This window comes from Rhinichthys klamathensis, unplaced genomic scaffold, assembly GCF_029890125.1.
Source record: "Rhinichthys klamathensis goyatoka isolate OS25496 unplaced genomic scaffold, OSU_Roscu_1.1 h1tg000452l_1, whole genome shotgun sequence".
Taxonomy (NCBI): domain Eukaryota; kingdom Metazoa; phylum Chordata; class Actinopteri; order Cypriniformes; family Leuciscidae; genus Rhinichthys; species Rhinichthys klamathensis.
The window spans coordinates 1,425,644-1,446,340 of NW_026606944.1; the positions used below are offsets into that span (position 1 = coordinate 1,425,644).

General features: G+C 41.4%; 1 protein-coding gene across 1 annotated transcript; it reads right to left on the minus strand.

Annotated features, from left to right (window-relative positions):
• Positions 1–13,165: 13,165 nt before the first annotated feature.
• hpxb (hemopexin b) lies at positions 13,166–20,495 on the minus strand. The gene is made up of 10 exons (XM_056236544.1): positions 20,389–20,495; positions 19,775–19,797; positions 18,422–18,520; positions 18,126–18,283; positions 17,754–17,907; positions 16,260–16,475; positions 16,055–16,147; positions 15,602–15,732; positions 15,301–15,448; positions 13,166–13,488 (listed from the first exon to the last, which is right to left on the minus strand). The coding sequence occupies exons 1-10, from the start codon at positions 20,451–20,453 to the stop codon at positions 13,262–13,264; spliced, it is 1,314 nt and encodes a 437-aa protein (XP_056092519.1). The 5' UTR covers positions 20,454–20,495; the 3' UTR covers positions 13,166–13,261.
• Positions 20,496–20,697: the final 202 nt, after the last annotated feature.

The following is a 20,697-nucleotide window of genomic DNA, read 5'->3' on the forward strand; positions in this document are numbered from 1 at the left end:
TGACAGGGCCTGTGACATTACATGTGCCATTTACACAACATTTCCACCATCAGCAAAAATATAAAACATTTCATTAAATGTTTAATAAAAGACAAGACAAATATGCTTAGTTATTTGATTTTTTATTTAAATTGTTCTTTGTAAAGAAAAGCCAGTGATCAAGTCATATTTTGCCTGCAATAAGAGATACTATGCAAGGTCAGCAATAGTACTCTGTGTGAAATAATATATTAGCACTTACTCTGAAGTTCCTTTGAAGTAACTCTATCTCTAACTCTATAGTGCCAGTTTTTTTTCTTTAAGTTGTCCCCCCCAAAATACTCTATTTTCTAGGGGCAGGGGGGCTTGGGTTAAACCTGTCAACACAAGCCTTATGCAACAAAAAATAAAAGGAAAAGTATACACTGCCCACCTCTGTATAACTGCTTTGTGCAGACTCTTCTGTAGGCCTTTCTGTAGATGTGGACTCCTGCAACACATGTTGCATTCAGAAATAATAGGTACTCAAGTGTAAATTAAGTAAAGTTATTTAAAGATACTTTCTCCAAAAGACAGTCATCTGAGAGAGTTTCTTCACTGTCCTGTGCATTGGTGGGGAAATGGGCATTACAAAGTGTTGTACTTTCTTCCCTTTTGATGTAAAGTTTGGAAAAGTCCACTTACTGCACATGCTTCAGCCACTTGGAACAGATAAATGTGTTGGTATTTAAAACTGCACAAAAGAGGAAAACACAATTTCATTACAATGAAGTACACTGGGGGGAAATGTGATCAAAAACTCATGGCAACATTTTTTTATTTTTTATTAACTAGGCTACATGTAGTTTCACACATGCACACTTTCACAAGTAAGCAATTCATCACTAGGCCTACTCAAGGTTTAACAGTTGATATGACTGGACCAGCCATTGGGATTATAGGCCTATAGTGCAGCAAAAAAATATTTTACAGTGTAAGATCATTTAAAGTTCATTTACCAGTAATGAAGGAGTTGCTGCTACTGGTCCCTGCTGTGTGTCTGAGGAAGAGCTGAACCCAGGACAGGTCGGTTCACATTTAACCCAAGGGCCAGCTCTTCTGCCGGGGTATAATGTGGGGGTGCAGGACCACCACCTGTTTGTTTTTCTTTTCTTTTTTTTCTCAGCCTTTTTCTTGGTTGCTTTTATAAACAAGCAAACATTTATTAACAGTGCCTTTTTAAAAGAGACTATAGTAGCCTATAGTAGGCTACAAATTACCATTATGTAGAATATTCTAGTACTTCACTTTTACTTGTTCCCATGTTCTAGTAGTGGGTGGTGACTGACATTACAATGAACAAAGTTATTAATTATTTAGAAATTATTAAAATAAAAAATATATATACTGTAATAAGTGATAAAAACATCTAAACTACAAACTCACTACAAACTTAATTGGCTACTTTTTGCCAGCCCTCTCTCCTGGCTTTGCACATTTTAGGTGAAAACTTGTAATTAAGTTTTCAAATTCAGCATAACCTTCTAGCAATAGCTCTTGCTCTGCTGCAGAGTAAAACTGAGCGCGCTCTTTGGCCACGGTGAGCAGCCAATAGCAGCGTTGCTGATCAATGTTTCTACTATCGATACATATCCCCTTTTAACCCAGCGCATGAACGCGCAATTATCTCAGATAACCCAATCCAGCGATACTAATCATAAACAACAGGTGTGTTCGAAGAACCCAATTAGCCGGATCATGATTAGCACGATGATATAATCTTAGATGTCTCATTTGATCTCGGATGTTTTAAGCAACGTACGAAGAACGAGCCCCAGGTCTGTGAGTTCTAGTATTTTGGCAGGATCATGACAGACCCATGTTCTGTGTGCAAGCACATGGCCTTGTGTTTTGGTCATGTGCTTGTGTTGTCTCGTCTCGTTACCCCGCCCCCTTGTTATCCTGATTCTGTCATTAGTGTTTCACCCGTGTCACCTGTTATGTTTGATTAGTCTTCCTATTTAATCCCCTTGTGTTTGCTGTCTTGTGTCGGTTCATTGTTATACGTTGATGGTGAGTACCCTGTGTACATCTAGTCATTGTTAGCGTCTCTTGAAGTTTTGTTTGTTTTCTTGTTCATTTGTTTCCCAGTTTAGTCTAGTCAGTCTGGTATTCTGTGTTCCATCTGTTTTGCCCCCTCATGGGTTTTGTTTTCCTGTTTTGTCATTAAACCGTGTCTTATTTTATACTGTCTGCGTTTGGGTTCATCTCCGTGTCTCACCGTGACAGAATGAACCGACCCATTCTGAACCCAGCGGACAGTATGTCATCCCCACTAAGACAACAATCAGCTGACCAGGAACTATGGTGGCAGTCAGCTATCAATGACAGCAAGTTGGGCAAGCTTCCTTTCCCTCCCCGGGGAGAGAGGTCCCTGAGAGGATATTCTCAGGCCGTGGAGGCAAAGAGAAATTTTTTACCGGAGAGCCTGGTTAACCGTTACCTCATTGCGGGTCTCAAAGTTCCTCCACCTCTGGCGGAACGGGAGAGGCTGGCCCACCGCCCGTTCCGGGACATGGTGGACTGCTTGGTTCGTCGGGAGTCACAGGGTCCCATGGTGTCGTCACCTCCTGCCTGTCTGCCGGTGATCCCGGAGGATCTGAGGTTAGGCTTCGTGAGGCTTGGAGAACAGACTCGTCCCAGTTCGACTCCCGAGGCATCATCGGCTCCGCGAATCAGGAGGAAGAAGAGGAGGAGACCTGCGTCTGCCCAGCCAGAGCCAGTTCACGTCCCGTCTGTCCAGCTAGAGACTGTTCACGCCCCGTCTGTCCAGCTAGAGACTGTTCATGCCCCGTCTGCCTTCCTGAGCTGGGACTATCTGGAGCGTCTGGCTCGGATCTTAGAGAGGCCGGTGTTCGGTGTTTCGGAGCTGAACCCAGTGCCCGTTCCAGAGCCCGCTACGGCAAGCGCTGTCCCAGAGCCCGCTACGGCAAGCGCTGTCCCAGAGCCCGCTACGGCAAGCGCTGTCCCAGAGCCCGCTACGGCAAGCGCTGTCCCAGAGCCCGCTACGGCAAGCGCTGTCCCAGAGCCCGCTACGGCAAGCGCTGTCCCAGAGCCCGCTACGGCAAGCGCTGTCCCAGAGCCCGCTACGGCAAGCGCTGTCCCAGAGCCCGCTACGGCAAGCGCTGTCCCAGAGCCCGCTACGGCAAGCGCTGTCCCAGAGCCCGCTACGGCAAGCGCTGTCCCAGAGCCCGCTACGGCAAGCGCTGTCCCAGAGCCCGCTACGGCAAGCGCTGTCCCAGAGCCCGCTACGGCAAGCGCTGTCCCAGAGCCCGCTACGGCAAGCGCTGTCCCAGAGCCCGCTACGGCAAGCGCTGTCCCAGAGCCCGCTACGGCAAGCGCTGTCCCAGAGCCCGCTACGGCAAGCGCTGTCCCAGAGCCCGCTACGGCAAGCGCTGTCCCAGAGCCCGCTACGGCAAGCGCTGTCCCAGAGCCCGCTACGGCAAGCGCTGTCCCAGAGCCCGCTACGGCAAGCGCTGTCCCAGAGCCCGCTACGGCAAGCGCTGTCCCAGAGCCCGCTACGGCAAGCGCTGTCCCAGAGCCCGCTACGGCAAGCGCTGTCCCAGAGCCCGCTACGGCAAGCGCTGTCCCAGAGCCCGCTACGGCAAGCGCTGTCCCAGAGCCCGCTACGGCAAGCGCTGTCCCAGAGCCCGCTACGGCAAGCGCTGTCCCAGAGCCCGCTACGGCAAGCGCTGTCCCAGAGCCCGCTACGGCAAGCGCTGTCCCAGAGCCCGCTACGGCAAGCGCTGTCCCAGAGCCCGCTACGGCAAGCGCTGTCCCAGAGCCCGCTACGGCAAGCGCTGTCCCAGAGCCCGCTACGGCAAGCGCTGTCCCAGAGCCCGCTACGGCAAGCGCTGTCCCAGAGCCCGCTACGGCAAGCGCTGTCCCAGAGCCCGCTACGGCAAGCGCTGTCCCAGAGCCCGCTACGGCAAGCGCTGTCCCAGAGCCCGCTACGGCAAGCGCTGTCCCAGAGCCCGCTACGGCAAGCGCTGTCCCAGAGCCCGCTACGGCAAGCGCTGTCCCAGAGCCCGCTACGGCAAGCGCTGTCCCAGAGCCCGCTACGGCAAGCGCTGTCCCAGAGCCCGCTACGGCAAGCGCTGTCCCAGAGCCCGCTACGGCAAGCGCTGTCCCAGAGCCCGCTACGGCAAGCGCTGTCCCAGAGCCCGCTACGGCAAGCGCTGTTCCAGAGCCCGCTACGGCAAGCGCTGTTCCAGAGCCGGTCGCCGTGAGCGCGGCACCCAGTCCTGTCCCGTCACCAACCATGTTCCCCGTCAGAAGTCCCCGGACTGTCTCCTCGTGTGTCCCTGTCTCTACTGCCCCCGGACTCCCGTTTGTTTCCCCCGTCATGGTTCAACCTAGGACTGTTTCTCCGTCTACTCACACCACTCCACCCAAGTCCGTTCGAGTCCCCCGTCCTAAGCCCACACCCTGTAGTTCCAAGATCACCGTCCCGCCCACCCACCCTGGATTCTCGCTCAAAGACTCTGTTGTCCCTCCGCCTCCCCTTCCTTGTTTATTTTTTCTGATGTTTCACCCCAACCTGGTCATTGTTCACGCTTGTATGCCCCTGTTATTATTTGTCATGTTTTGTTGGGTCTGGTCTATGTCTCTGTCAGTCTTGTCCCGCGTTTAATGTCTCCTTGGGGAGCGTCTGGTAGCCGCTCTTTAAGGAGGGGGTACTGTCATGATTCTGCCATCAGGTCTGTGAGTTCTAGTATTTTGGCAGGATCATGACAGACCCATGTTCTGTGTCCAAGCACATGGCCTTGTGTTTTGGTCATGTGCTTGTGTTGTCTCGTTACCCCCCCCCCCCCCCTGTTATCCTGATTCTGTCATTAGTGTTTCACCCGTGTCACCTGTTATGTTTGATTAGTCTTCCTATTTAATCCCCTTGTGTTTGCTGTCTTGTGTCGGTTCATTGTTATACGTTGATCGTGAGTACCCTGTGTACATCTAGTCATTGTTAGCGTCTCTTGAAGTCTTGTTTGTTTTCTTGTTTGTTTTCTTGTTCATTTGTTTCCCAGTTTAGTCTAGTCAGTCTGGTATTCTGTGTTCCATCTGTTTTGCCCCCTCATGGGTTTTGTTTTCCTGTTTTGTCATTAAACCGTGTCTTATTTTATACTGTCTGCGTTTGGGTTCATCTCCGTGTCTCACCGTGACAAAAAGCTGATGTCTTTATTTTGAAGCTTATTTGATGCTTATTTGATTTGAAAAACTTTATCCAAAACTAGTCAACGAAATTTTGTCTTTTATTTCGTCTGTAACAGTGCGTATCTGTGCGTTCATTCATTCATTTACACACACACACAGAGAGAAACATGATTCACAGTATGCTATTTTTCCATTTACAGACACTAACGTTATTCTATATCGCGATTAGAACAAAGCACAGCCATAAAACACTTACAGTTCTCAGCTGAATCTGTTGCTCCTCCTCGAAGTGAAAATAAACCAGCACTTCTGTATTAAATATCCCAGGATTATTCCTCATAGCCGCGCAAGACGAATCTTAATCTGACTAAAAAATATAGTGCGTTTACAGCATTTGCCTGGGGGCGTTTATCTATTTTGCAAATGGCCTCAACACATTATCTTATGAATAGCGCGCTCTGCGAGTGGGTGTGAACAAATTAACGATAATGAGCTGAGACAGGAGAAACTGTACTTCTCTTTAGTTTCATACAGATTACACTGCAGGAGAATATTTGTTTTAAATGTGAATTGTTTTATTTAAAAGTAGAAATTTAAAGCGTTCTTTAGACGTATGTTTCATGTTTGTGTGATAAGTATTAGCGGAGTTTCCGTTCATTTTCCAGACATGTTTCAGAAAGATTTTTGCGGAGACCGAGTGAGCTGAAAGCGCACCCTGTTTATTTTATTTATTTTAAAAAAAACACAAGGTTTTGATGTTAATGTGAGTGTACACAAAAAAAGAAGACCCTCTATAGTTTATAATCATGTATTGATTTTATTTATATGACCATAAATGACGGAGTATTTTAAGTCTATGTTGCTGCTATGTGAAAAAAAACAGCAAAACGCGCGGGCGCGTTCTTGGTCCCCAGAGGGTTAATCAAAACGGATTATAATTAAATATTAATATATCAATTATGTCTATCATAGATCGATTGTCAGGATAATCTTTAAGGGGATTAATTTATGATCGAATCATCTGCTTGTCCAGCAAACCTGATCATTCGATCTCCATCAAACCTCACAAAATTATCCTACTTTATAGACTTTCAAGAGAAGCTATTCCTCTGGCCACGAGGATTAACTTTCCTGTTCTATAACAATACCTTTTTAAGTATCAATAAATTTGTAAAGCACGTAGCTTTGGATCGTACATTAAAGGGACTTATATATGAGCAAGATCAGTCAATCAAATGAATATAATGTATTTTAATAAATGGAAACTACGTTACAGTTACTAACGTTACAAGGAATAAAATGTATTTACAGACAATAACACAACGACAATGAAACGAGAATGCATAAATAAAGAGAGAGAGAGAGTGAGAGAGAATCTGGAAGGATCAGTGGCAAATTACAGACCTTAAAACCTTTGAGAGACAACACGGAAAACACAATCTTAATGCTCTGAAAGCTTGATAACATGAATATAGTTGCATATATGGTTCTCTTATGTTGCTGAACACAGCTGCGTGGGTGAGCGGCCTCGTGTCGTGTGTGTTCCGTCGGAGCGTCACGTGGTCCATGGTCCGGAGCGCGCACTTTCAAAGAAGGTTTATAGGTCTTTGACGTAAATTACCAAAGAAACAATTCAGGCTAAGTTCATTTACTCGTCTGGGGAAATGAAGAAAGTAGAAAGGAAAAACAAAACTTAAACAAACAAACAAAAGATCCCCGGAAAGGAGATCACGAAGAAGAGGAGTTACATGATGAAGCCACCCGAAGAAGAAGGAAGAGAAGAGGTAAGAGGGTTTGCAAACACAAGATCCTGACTTTTAAAAGTAAAGAGTTCACGCCTCCTTTGGGAGGAACCAACCAATGAGACTCCTCAGTTTTTGGCGCGAGTCAGTCTTCTTTGTCTTGTCAAGGCTCGTTCATTTGCATGTTTTATGACCGGGTTAGAAGTGGTCATTTTTCCTTCGGACAAAGGTTATACATGTAATCAAACATTTTACAGTATGTTCATGTATATATGGGTTGGTCAGACCCAGGGGATTCTGAAGGTATCAGAAAAGACATGTAACAAGAGTGTAGGACTGCAAAGTTACATCTCAATGCATAATTGCAAGCTTTTATAATTCATTTAATACTATGATAACATCATAGAAACCCCAATATGACCTGGGCAATCAGGCAAACATAAAAACATATCAAATATATCTTAGTAAATGTCTTTATATGAGGAAATTAATTAAAGCTTGGTGTATGTGTGTGCGTGTGTGTGTGCGTCGTGGAAGGAGCTTTCTTTCGGCCGCCTGGCATTCCTTTCTCTGCAGAAAGGGGATGTTAGGTCGATAAGATCTTTTTATTGGCTAGTTTATTGGTGTTTGGGTAAATACTCTCATGCCGTAAAGGTGTCAATGGCAATTTTGACGCAGACTCTGTGGTGCCAGGCCTGAGTTACGGATAGGAGTCAAAGGGGTTAAAAGCATTTTCACATGTTGTACTGCATGAGTCACGCTGACACGGTCCAGATACACTACAGTCATCAAATGAATAACTACTAGGTCTGTGTATTGTTCTGGTCATAGGAGCTGTAGCGTCTGGACTGAATCACGATGACCAATTCAGTTCTAAGCTTCAGAAAGCTTTTAACCTTTTGACTTCTTCATGTGCCGATGAGTCTGGATTGAATTTCCCCCATTATCACTTTAGTGGCCTGGCAGAGGCTAAACAGAATCACCTCGAAGCTCCTTCGTGAGGTTCAAAAAGATCTCAATCAACTCAACTTCCCTCCCACGGCAGGCACGAAAGGCCATGTGGCATGGACGGACTTTGGAGAAACGCACTCAATATACATAGACACAGACATTCTTTTAAAGGGGTCATATAATGCCATTTTTGTACAAGCTAATATGATTATTTAGGGTCTAAATTAAAAGTTTGTAATATACTTTAATTAAAAATTCTCATTAGTATTGTAAGAAAACACTTATTTTACCTGGTCAAAAACAGCTCTGTTTTCAGCACGCCGTTTCAGTGCATATGACTTTAAATGATAATGAGCTTTGCTGACTCCGCCTCTCAGTTCTGTGCGTACACGTTTGTAACACAATAACCATAACGCGTTGTTCAGTATAAACGTGGGATTATGAATTATATTGAGAACGTCATACATAGAAAACATGCCGTAATGTACCCTGAGTGTAAACCTTAAGACGCATTCATTGTGAAGCGTGCAGCTAGCGATTTGTAAAAGATTAAAATATTAATATAAAGTTTAATAAAACGTTACACTCACTTCCGTTCTTCTGGAGATTCAGCAGGAACACGAATATCTGGTACCGATCCTTTTTTCATGAGCAGCTTCTTAGCAAATCCAGCTTTATACTGATCCTCGTTTATAAAGCAGTCTGGTGTGTGAAATGATTCTCGCAAACATGAGAGCATCGACGTTGCTCGTGGGGAATATTCCCTTCGAAAACAAACTCAGCCACTGCGTCTTCAGCGGTTCGGATTCAGGAACATTAAAATGACTGCTGTGTTCGTTATTACACCCAAGAACAGAACACAACAATCACTTAGACGCCATTCTGCTCATAGACAGTGCTCCAGCATATCAACAATGACCGCGCCGGTCCGCGCAGACTATGATTGACAGCTCTCTCATGAGCGAGGGCGGGTCTGTGTTGAAACGCTCCCGTCAATCAACAATCGAGGGAGGGGCGTGCGAGCTTGTGACGTCACAGGCTCGAACGGCTCGATTTGAGGCAGGGGAAAACATATAAGGAGATTAAAACAAAAACACTGGATGGATTTTTATCATTATATGATGGTTGTGTACAGACACTGCCAACACACATTTCAGTACAATCAACTTGTAAAAGTGCATGTACCATTATATGACCCCTTTAACTCATAATTAAATCATCCCAGAATGTATATAATATATTCCTGTGTGTATGTATGTTCCCCACCTTATATTAGACAAATTACGACTTTTTAGTTGTGTTAGTTAAACTAAGTGCTTATATTCAAGTGTAAGAATGTATATCTGCTTGAATATCTTCCAGCCATATCTTTTGTGGTATTACGATGCATAGTATGTTACGATAAAATGTGATAAGATATGTTACTATTTTTACCATCCTTTGGACAAAAAATGACCAATTCTGACACCATGCAAATTAGGCTGTCAGAAGGAGACAAAGAAAACGTTCTCCCGCTCAAAGTTCCTACCTACCATTGGTCATTTCACAGAAAATAGGTGTGGACTGATTTGTCTTTAAGATACGCTGTGTTTTTTTTGTGTTTTGTTTTTTCGTGTAGGTATTCGGATTACCATTGTTGGTATTACTATAATTATTTACCTGCTGTAATATATAGTGTCTATTTAAGAGATGTGGTGTTTTTTGTTTTGTTTTTTTTCTTTTCATACATATACACAAATCCGCCGCAAACTCTATGGGCGCCGCCATCTTGCCTGCCGCCATTACTGCGTGCCTGCTAAGGGTGACGGTGCGACACTTGCCCTCTAATGACATTTCAATGAAAGCGGATCCTGCTAATGAAAAGAAAATGTCTGGTGAAAGGGAACATTGGGTAGATGATGTCAGGTAGTGGCCAAAACTTACCGACAAAGGTAATTTATTGACAACATAATGTATTAATGTAAAAATGCGTCAGCCAAATGTAATGTAATTAAGACGTGTATTAATTGATGACAACAATAAAACCGAACGCTGTCATTACTAGCTGTGTTGCTAATATGTTCACAAGCTTCACAAGTTGCAAATAACTCATTGTTTCCCCTACCATTGTTTTGTAATAATACTATACCCTGCAATAATACTATTTAAATACGAATCCTACGTGTTCTGTGTGAATGAATGGTGCATTACTACATGTGACCTAAATGATTTAATTCCTTTATATCAACACTTTAATAATGCTAATGTCTGCGACTTCTCTTTGTCCCAGACGCTCCTCTCAGAGACTGTGGGGGGTTTGGAGGGGCAGTTCAGTGCTTTATCGTGGGGCTGCAGGACAATATAGGTGTTAATGTCCCGTCTTTCATATGGAGAGTGTCGGATAGCCAGCCTGATGATATGGAGCAGGCAAAGGCTAAATTCCTTTCAGGATAAATCTCTCGATGTGTCTCGATGACATTTAAAACACTATACTTGTTTTAAATAAATAAACTGTCCTGACTCTTTATTTAAACCTTGACATGTGCAATGGGGTTTTAAACTGAATTAATTTTAGTGTTCTTTTACATTTTCATTGGTTTTTATATTAAAAGCAATACTACTTAGTTAGTCTTATTTTTTTTGTAGAAGGCAACAAAATCAGTATTTTTTCTGATTTGTTCAATGTATGGATCTTTTTTGAAAATGTTCTTTCATTGCTATGGCCGGGTATCACTGTCAGTCATCTCAATTTCGTGAATGATTCACAAAACAGTAATTTAGCAGATTAATTTAGCGATCGGATGACAATCAAACAAAACGCTTGACTTTAATAATCTGTTACCTATATTTAAGTATTAAGAACGGTAAAACATAAACGCTGTCGGCCAACATCGGTTAACAGCATGTAGGCTTTAATGTTATCATCTAAACGCCTATTAATAAAAATAACAGACAATGAATAACAAAGCTCTGAAAAGTGTTTCGAATCAATAAATTACCATTTCAGAAGTTTTCATTTTTGACAAATAGCCTTTTAAAGTACAAACAAAATTATGAGGAAAGTAGAGCTGAGATTCGAGCTCAGAACGCTTGAAGCGCCGCGAGGAACATGTTGAAGCGTTGATCATACAGCTATCGTCTGAACGCTGTTTTATGAGCTTGAGCTTAACCAAAGCCTCATTGATGTGACATTTTTCTATTGCAATGTTTTATTTTGAAATGTTTTCTTTATATATTCAAGAAAATTATGCTAATCATAACAACCTACTGTGCGCCCATTTAAATATGAATTAATGCTAAAACACAAATGCTGCCGACTAACATCGGTTAGCAAGTCCTGACATATGGAATGTTTTAATTTTACGATCATTTAGTTTAATTTATTTTACTGTTATGTTTCAGTTCATAAATCTAGGCCTACTAACAAATTAAAATAACATGAAGTGGGCTATAAGATGCATAACCTTGACATGCATAGCCTTTCTAAATTAGCCTATAGGCTAGAAAAACTGGGCACACAATGTTAACGGTTAGCTTTTATGTTTCTCTTTAACGTTACTTTGCTTAAATTTGCTGCAATGATAGAAGCCTACATTTGTTTCAGTTCTAAATATGTAGCCTACTATAATTTCAGTGTTAGGGATTATAAATTCATTTAACTGTTTCACTTGAATTTATTTGCTACCAGTTCTCAACGAGCCGCGGCAGATTACGCAATAGAGAGAATAAACTGACACTTTTCAAAGTCTGTTATTGTAGCACTATTCTGGTTGAGTACCAACTGTATGTATTCGTAGTTTCATTTATTAAACACCATTATACGCTTGATTGTCTCTGTTGCTGCTCACTGATCATAGTCACTTAAATGTTTTGATCTTCATCTACAAGTTTATACAGTTGAGTACTTTAGTTTGTAATCTAATAGAACAGAAAAGTTATTCTTCATGAGCAGAAGAATAACCTTACTTGAGAGTTGATAAGAAGAAGATCGTAATGTCCGTTCGGTGGACGAACAGATGTGAAATTAATTCTGTTAAAAGTTATTCTGAAAGCTGACCTATCCCATCTATATATTCATAATTCATTATAATTTGTGTTAATTATATAAATAATTGGATTCCCTTTTTCATATTACGCCAATTTTACGTTCCTTACACTGGTTGCCAGTGCGTTATAGAGTGGAGTTTAAACTTTTACAAATCTTTAAATAGTCTGGCTCCACCCTTCTTGTCTGCTCTATTGACTGAGCATCATCCAACTAGATCACTCCGGTTATCAAATCAGAGACTCCTGTCTATCCCTAAGTCAAAATTGGAGTGTAGGGGGGACCGTGCTTTTTCTGTAGTTGCCCCTAGATTATGGAAGGACTTGCCCATTTCAGTTAGAGTGGCCCCTCTTTATTATTTGTTTTTCGATCCAAGTTAAAAACATTTTTGTTTGATAAGGCAGTTAACACATGCTGAAGCACCATTCCATTGCATCTCATCATTATTTTAAATTGGTGAAGCACTTACTTTATGGTATTTTACTTAAATTTATATTTGTACTGTTGTTGTATTGTTGTTAGTTTTTATGATTTTTTAAAAAATGTATTACTATTGTAAAGCATATTGGACAATGTAAATTGTATTTAATTGTGCTATATAAATAAAGCCTGGGAAAACCCAGACAACTTCCGGCAAATTTAGATTTGCTCTGAAAGTTAGTCTGGCAAAGAGCTCATTCAAGCCCATTTCCAATCCGTCGAAATCGAGGCACCAATCAGAAACGTTGGGGCGGGCTTTACACGATGACGACAGCGCTGGGATTTTGAAGCAGATTTTGTAGCCTACATTACAAAGATGGATGCCGCCGTCGAACATCACTCGTTCGAATCAGCTATCGCATCTGTTTTAAGCGATTTGAACGTTTCCTTTTTGTCAAAAACCGAGCAAAGAACAACACTCGGAGATGTTTCTGCCGCTCTGCATACGTCATCTCCTTCATCGCTCTGATTGGTTTTAGGTCTATCCGCGACGTCCTTTGGTGATGCCCCTCTGGAAATGATTTGTCTATGACGCTTTGCCAGACCATAACTCGGTTACAACTGAGAATAGTCTGGTTTTAACCAGGGTAATATAAATACATTTCCATCGCCCTTTTTGGGCGATTTAAATATTTAGGCAATAATTGATCAAAACGATTTATGATTAATTATATATATATAATTAATATATATTTCCCTTTTGAGCTATTTTGCTACAAATATTAAAGGGTCATTTTTTTCTTTTGTGTTGTTTTTGACCACACTAACAACCTGAGTGGACAATGAAAATTCAAAGATATGCCAGACAAGTGTAATTTTTATTAGCACAATATGCAGCAAAATCATTAGCTTATTGAAATGACTTATCATCAGAAGCTGTTGCCTAGCCTAATCTTTAGTCTTCACAGGCAAATTTTTCTGGAGAGATCTTTTGAGGTTGAGGTCTAATTCTGCTCATAGCTAGAATCATTGGGCTTGCATATGAATAGTATTCTGGTCCAATAAACACCTTCACACCATCAGCATCACAGAAGCCAGCATCAATTTTAGGGAAGGGAATAGGCATCTCCTTTTTAACAACTCGGGGTGTGGCCGCAAGATCAACTTCACACATTTTTTGACCTGAGAAGGAAAATCAGACAATTGTTATGTTGGGAACTCAGAAACACTTACTTGCGTAACCAGTTCTCTGATAACAGATGTGAGGTATCTCACTATGGGAAATGCCTCGGGCGTGTGCAATCCTGGAAGTGCTATATGCCCCATATCTGTCAGTTGACAAGTCAAGTCATCTTCATTTATATAGCGCTTACAAACAAAGTAGATGGTTCCAAAGCGGCTTTACAGTGAAAATAGGAAATTAAAGTAACAGATTGTTTTGGCTTTACAGCAGCTCTAGAATAAAGTTATTTTCCAGTTAAAGTTAGTTTTGATTGATTCACTTCCGTTGCAACGGTATATATTAGGGAGGCGGGCCTCTCACATCACTGTGGTGATTGGCCTGTCAGCTGACAGACATGGTGTAATTGGTGCTTCCAGGATTGGTCACGCCGAGAGGCGTTTCCCATAGTGAGATATCATACGTATGTTTCAAAGAGAACCAAATGTAATAATTTAATATTTTTAAATGACAAAAATACCAGGAGCAAGGAAATAGGAAACACGAGGAAAACAGAACCGTGCTCACCAAAGAGACAACCACGAATGGGCAAGACCTGACAAGGAACATGGGAAACACAAGGGCTTATATACACACAAGTGTAATTGTCTAACAAGACACAGGTGCGCACAATGGACCCTTTTTACTGTGATGACTTATTTTTTAAGTAAACACCATATCGCAAATGTAGTTTTTCATATTTAATTAGTTTAACATTTATAATGCTATACTTTGTGTTATATTACCTTGGAAGTAAATTGTTAAAAACAAATCAACACTGCTGCTTGAGTGTTTCTAATACAACAGCTGAGGAAGTCTTGGCAAGTTTCAAATCATTCTCTCTTCTGACTGCTGTAATCAATCTGCTTCTGAGAACCCCGGAAATGTGAAAAGGGGTTCATCAGGAGATGACAAGGGGCAACAGGAACATGAACTAGAAACAAAGTAATCCATATAGGCCATCCCTGCCTGTTCTCTCACGGCCACAGAGACCTTCTTTGAGTTCCATGTGTTCCCTGCCTATATTCCCATGGCTAGGAGTGCCATCTCTGACTTTCCCAAGATCCCTGTCATTACTAAAACTTCATTGCCGGTCACAGCTGCTCTGACATGCATCATGGTTGCGCTCCGGGCGGCCCAAGTTCAAGTCCCGGCTTGTGGACCTTTCCTGATCCAGTCCCCTTCTCTTTCCCACTTTGCTTCCTGTCTACTCTATGCTATCCTGTCTCAATAATGCAAATAAAAAGAGTCATGCCTGTCCAAGGTCTGCCAGCCACGGCATGGTCTTCAGCCCCACCGGCACCCACACGTCCCCCCTCCGTGGTCCCCTGCTTTGCCACCTCAACTTCATAATCTGCCTGTGTTTGCTGTTGTTTTAAGACTTTTAGTTTGTTTCTTGTTCCTGTTTCCCCCTTGTTAATCCTTGAATGTTTCCATGTATGTCTTGTTAGTCTATTGCCCTGTATATAAGCAATTGTTTCCTGTATTCATTGTATGGCCTTGTCAATGTCATTACTGTTTAGAGGTACTCAGTTCTGTTTCCTGGTTTCCTGATTACTATTCCTGCATTTGGATCCTCTGTCTTGTCTCTGAGAATGTTACAGCATTATTGCATGACACAGTAAAGATCTTGTTAGGAATCACTCTAGGAAGTGAAGGGGATATTACATTTAAATACTTATTAGTATTACATTCTTCGCTCATCTTGTCTTCACAACATCTATGTACTGTAAATGCGAATGAATGATCTGATAAAAATCACACATTGTTCCTACCTTGTATAATGAATACAGTGTGCTGATTTGGACACAAAAATGCTGCATCCACAGGGCCATCGATGCCTAGTTCTTCCTTCAGAGGTTTGGGGTAGCCCTCTATGAGAGTGTAATGGACTGCTGACTTGTAGATATAGACTTGACCACCCTATTTGCGCAAAACAAAATAATCGGTCACCACATGCTGAACACTACTTCTTTAAAATTGTAAAGATTAAAGAAAAGGCTTTGAAATGTCAGGCTAAAATAATAGCAATGGAAATCAATTTAAAGCTTAGCCTCTTTTAAGTATTTATTTTACCTGGATGATGTACATTTTATCACCATAAGAAAAAACAGCATCCACTCCACCAGAGATTTCCTTCCATGACTTTGAAATATTGAAATGGTGACTGCCATCTCGGTGTGTGTCCAAACGCAAGTACATTTCATCTGTAAGTATAGTATAGTTATATTGTGCTCAAACTTTAGATTAGGCTCCAATTCTAACTATTAACTACAAGTTTTGCCTCAGTAAACTCAATTACTGCTTTTTAATAGCTAGTAAGGTGGTGGTTAAGTTTAGGTATTGGGCAGGATTAAGGAATGTAGAATTTGGTCATGCAGAATAAGCCATTAATATGTGCTTTATAAGTACAGCCAATATACCAGTAATATGCATGCTAATAAGAAACTGGTTCATAGTGAGAATTGTTGAGTGCAAGTTTCACATGTTAAAAGAAGAAAAAATAGATTGCAATGATACTGTATTTACCATGGAATGCATATGATTTCCCTTTATCATCTGTGGTGACAGCATGCAGCTTGACGTCACTGCAGCGTAGCCTTCTTGCACCCCCTCCATGACCTAAGGAGCCATTTCAACTAGACATTACGTCAAAAACTCAAGGTAAAATGAGATATAATAGAGATATACCTTGTGAATAACAGGAAAGTGAAAACAGAACAAAGTGACTCACCAAATCCTCCATCGCACTTCATGAAGTAGCGTCGGGCATCCTTAGGATATGTTCCTGTCACCTCCCCAGAAATTGGATGGAATCTGGTGAAGTTGTGACCATGGAAACAGTAATAGTGCTCTAGCCAGCGAAAGGCAGATGTGCAGTTTGGCAAGTGTGTCCACATCTTCTTCTTAACTGTCTCTGTCTTGATGTCATAGGTGTAAGTTTCGTTTCCTGCAGAGGTTTATTGTGTTATATATTAATGTGCAAATCACACTATGGGCCCTATTTTAACGATCTGAAACGCAAGTGTCAAAGCGCAAAGCGCAAGTAACTTTGTGGCCGGATCCCGGCGCTGTTGCTATTTTCCCGGCGGGATAAATGCCTCTTGTGCCTGGCGCAAATCTAAAAGGGGTTGGTCTGAAGTAGCTTCATTATTCATAGGTGTGGTTTGGGCGTAATTTACCAGGCGCGCGCCAGGAGCGGTTCACAGCCGAGGAGACCGACGTTCTTGTCAGGACCGTGGAAGACAGAGAAGTGACGTTGTATGGGGATGGGAGAAACCCACCCAAATCAGCGTCGGTTAAACAGGCGTGGAGGAAAAAAACTAAATTTTTCATGGATACCACAATGATTTCCCTCATGTGTTAATATTTTTCCTTGTTATAATGTATGATTTGCAAAAATAAAAACTGCTGCATCTGTGTTGATGAGACAATCAAAGTGTATGTGCGTTGTGCACCCGCTACATTATGGCCAAGCATGCGTGCTTAAAATAGCATTATGAACAACGCGCAACGCGCCACTGACTTTAGACTAGGTTTTTTCTGGTCAGTGGCGCAATTGTTTTAGGGAAAGTTTGCGCCGGAACACGCCTCCTCTTTGCGCTGAACCGCCCCGGGGAGCGCAAGTGTATTTCTTAGTTAACCGACGTGCGTCTGGAGGGAAAAGCCCGCTTTGCGCGGGTGCAAAATAGGAATGATACATGCGTCACTGTACAAAGTAATTTGCGCCGGGTGCAAGATAGAGCCCTATATACTATATAAGCAAAGCACCAAATTCGGTAACACTTTATTTTGATTGTCCCTTTTGCAAATTCTGTTTTACTATAAGTAACTTTGCAACTACATGCCAACTAACTCTCATTAGAGTATTAGTAGACTCTCTGCTTAATATCTGCCAACTCTTTATTGTGATGCTCCTCCAACAGACATTATACTGACTATAAGTAACTTTGCAACTACAGGTCAACTTATTCTAACCCTACCAGTCTATTAACACTCTACTAACAATCTAATGAGAGTTAGTAGACATGCAGGTGTAACGTTACTTATAGTAAACAGAATGTGTTAAAGGGACCATCAAGATAAAGTGGAACCACAAATTTTGCGCACACAATCCTAAGGTATACCCATAATAGGAGTATTTGAAGTACATGATAGTTTTATAAAGGCACCCAATCTTTAAATTGTCATTGTTGATGTGAATGTAGAGCATGTATGATTCAATAACCTTTGAAGAACAGCACTGAATCAGTCATGCATTCTCCTTTGGGACACTCAACCGCAGCATCTAAGTGGCTGGGGATACCAGGAAACTCCTTCTGGATCTCCACAGGGTAGCCTTTCTCAAGGGTGTAGTTGTAAAAGCTAAAGACTTTGTCATCCTTAATAGAAAATCGAAAACACTTATCAGCATTGGACCGCATGTCTATGGTTGTTATATTATAGACTGCAGGCTTGGGTTTGCACAGTGTGAATAAATATTTGAAAAGTTCTTAGTTGTGCAAAGAAAAATTAAAGTTGATTTTAAATTGTTTTGATAAAAGTACTGTCTGTATAGAAACATTCATGTGAGGTACTAGATGTAACTCATAAAAAGCACCAGAAAGAAGTAGACGTGGTCATGAACACTGGCATCATCTTGTTGGTGCATGCGGAAGGCTGCATCGACATGACCCAGGTCATGATAGTCATCCAGTTCTTTGAAGATGCTGCTTGAGAGCTCAGCTGATCCGGAGAAACCTTTCCATAAATGGTCACCTGAATATAAAAAATCAAAACCAAGAATGCCAAAAAAAGAAAGAAGCTACGTTAACTTAAACTCAACCTGGCATGGCCATGTAAGGACATTTCTAATAGATGGCCTGGAATAATAAAAGAGGAATTATCAAAGTAGACCTTTGAAAAAGAAAGTGTTTCCTTTTTCATCGGGAGTGATGGCATCAAACTCAATGCCTTTACACCGGTCAGGTTTGGCATCATGGAGCTCAGGAGCATCTATGATTACATAAATTTATCATTCAAGACATCTAGAGCATGGAGTAAATTCAAGAGTAAAGGTCCTTGCACACTGTGTCCGAAATTTTCTATGCATTTTTTCTGTATTCGTCATTCTAAAAATTTGTAGCGCACAGAAACCTTTCACACTGAGTCCAATCCGTATTAATTAATCTGATGCAAAAAATTAAGTCTTCAAGCAGTGTGGATGATTTTGTTGTCCTCTTCTTAAAAAGCAAAAAAGAAAGAGAAAATATTGGGTCAATCCAATCCTGAGATTGCGGGTTCCACCTCCTTATCAAGGAGCTGCGGGATTATCCCGAGCAGTTCAAAGTTTACTTCAGGATGTCAGTGGCTCAGTTTGATCCTTTGCTAGCGATACTGCAGCCGCATATTAAAAAGACCACAACCAATTTGGCGTTTGCTTGTAAGGTGGCTCTGAAGCTGGATCTCTGAATTCTCAAAACACCTCTCAAAATGCTTGCTAGGGATGCGAAAAAATGCAGAAAATCGAACCAGATCGGATTTTTTATTTTAATGACGGACGAAAGTTTCGGAGCCAGTGTGTAAATGCCATTGACACAACATGAGGTTGTATTTATTTTTTAACATGTGAAAATTTCGGTCGAGAATTCACACTGCTTCCAAAACCTTCGTCCATCTTAAGAAAAAATTCAGACTGGGTTAAATTTTCTGCATTTTTCGCATCTGTAGGAAGCATTTTGAGAGGTGTTTTGACAATGAAGTAAATGTTTAATCGCTCAGGATAATTCCGCAGCTCCTTGATAGGGAGAGGTGAAACTCTCCTTTCTCTCTACGCAATCTCGGGATTGGATGGATCCAATTTTTTCCCTCTTTTTAAGAAGAGAGAGGACAAGAAAATCATCCTCACTGTTTGAAGACTCCATTTTGTATTGTTTTGCGATTTTTTTTTTCCCCGCAACAAATTATCTAATACACATCGGACTCGGTGTGCAAGGTTTCTGTGCGTGACGAATTTTTAGGATGACGAATACTAAAAAACACATACGAAAATTTCTGACTCAGTGTGCAAGGATCTTAAGTATACTGCCATTGCACAACCAGTCTATTGTCAGTCAAACATAACACATTTAACCCTTAACATACCATCAGCATAATAATATGTTAATAGTAAAAAGCCTCCCGTGTGGCGAGAAGAATTTAGCTATTTTTTAAAACATCACCAATTTCAGAAAATCTGCAAAAACTGCAGTGATAGATGTTCATGCTTACCTTTCATCATGACATCATGGTGGCTGAAATAAAGAAAGCAGTTTCAGTGATTTAAGCTTTTAAGCTATATAGGCTATATGAGTGTACCAATAAAACAAACATGAATTAAGCAAGGACAACATGTAGCCTACTGATCAAATATTAACCTATCTCTGGAAGGCAGCAAAATAAATACAAATGCTGATGTGGACTTTAATCAGTATCTGCGTTATTGATTGTTTTGCAGAAACTCAAACAACGATAGCCAAAATTTTAACTTACAAGCAAACAGAGGTTGATGGAAATATACTGGTCAAATATGAACTAAAATAGCTTTTCATGATCACATTTATTCTGCAGAAAGCTAAGTATATGCTATATCTATATACACTTGTAATATATATATACTTGTGTGTGTGTGTATATATATATATATTTACACACACACACACACACACACACACACACACACACACACATACAAGTGTTGTACTGTATGCAAGACTGTGAGTGCTGTGATTAAACTAATACTTATTTGTTCCAATGCCTTTGAGGATCTTTAGAAAACTAAAGGCATTTTTGGATCTATTTGCAGTCTTTTCTAGATAGAATGTGATATTGTATCAGATACTCACGCTGGAGCGGCGTTGCTCAGAGCTAGAGCCAAGCATACACACAGGGAAAGAAACAGCGCTGCCATGATGAGCTGTCTAGGTTAGCTGAAAAGACACTGAAGTAGGGACTACACCGGGCCTTTATAGTGGTGCTCTCAGTGGGGGGATGCGTCGAATGTTGAATGTAAACATAACCAAATTTACCGGAACAGGGGAGAAGTTTCCATTATTACAAAATCCCCATTTTAGAAAACAAATAATTAATCATATTGACCCATGTGCTGTGTTGAAAACCCTATAACACTTGTGATGTTCCCGGTCAAAAAATTG

Excerpts from the sequence above, each read along its gene's own strand:
- hpxb (XM_056236544.1), bottom strand. The coding sequence starts at position 20,453 with ATGGCAGCGCTGTTTCTTTCCCTGTGTGTATGCTTGGCTCTAGCTCTG. Across the intron at positions 19,798-20,388 it reads CTGAGCAACGCCGCTCCAGC|CCACCATGATGTCATGATGA; the intron begins GTGAGTATCTGA and ends TCTTTATTTCAG. Across the intron at positions 15,449-15,601 it reads ATAAAATGTACATCATCCAG|GGTGGTCAAGTCTATATCTA; the intron begins GTAAAATAAATA and ends TTGCGCAAATAG.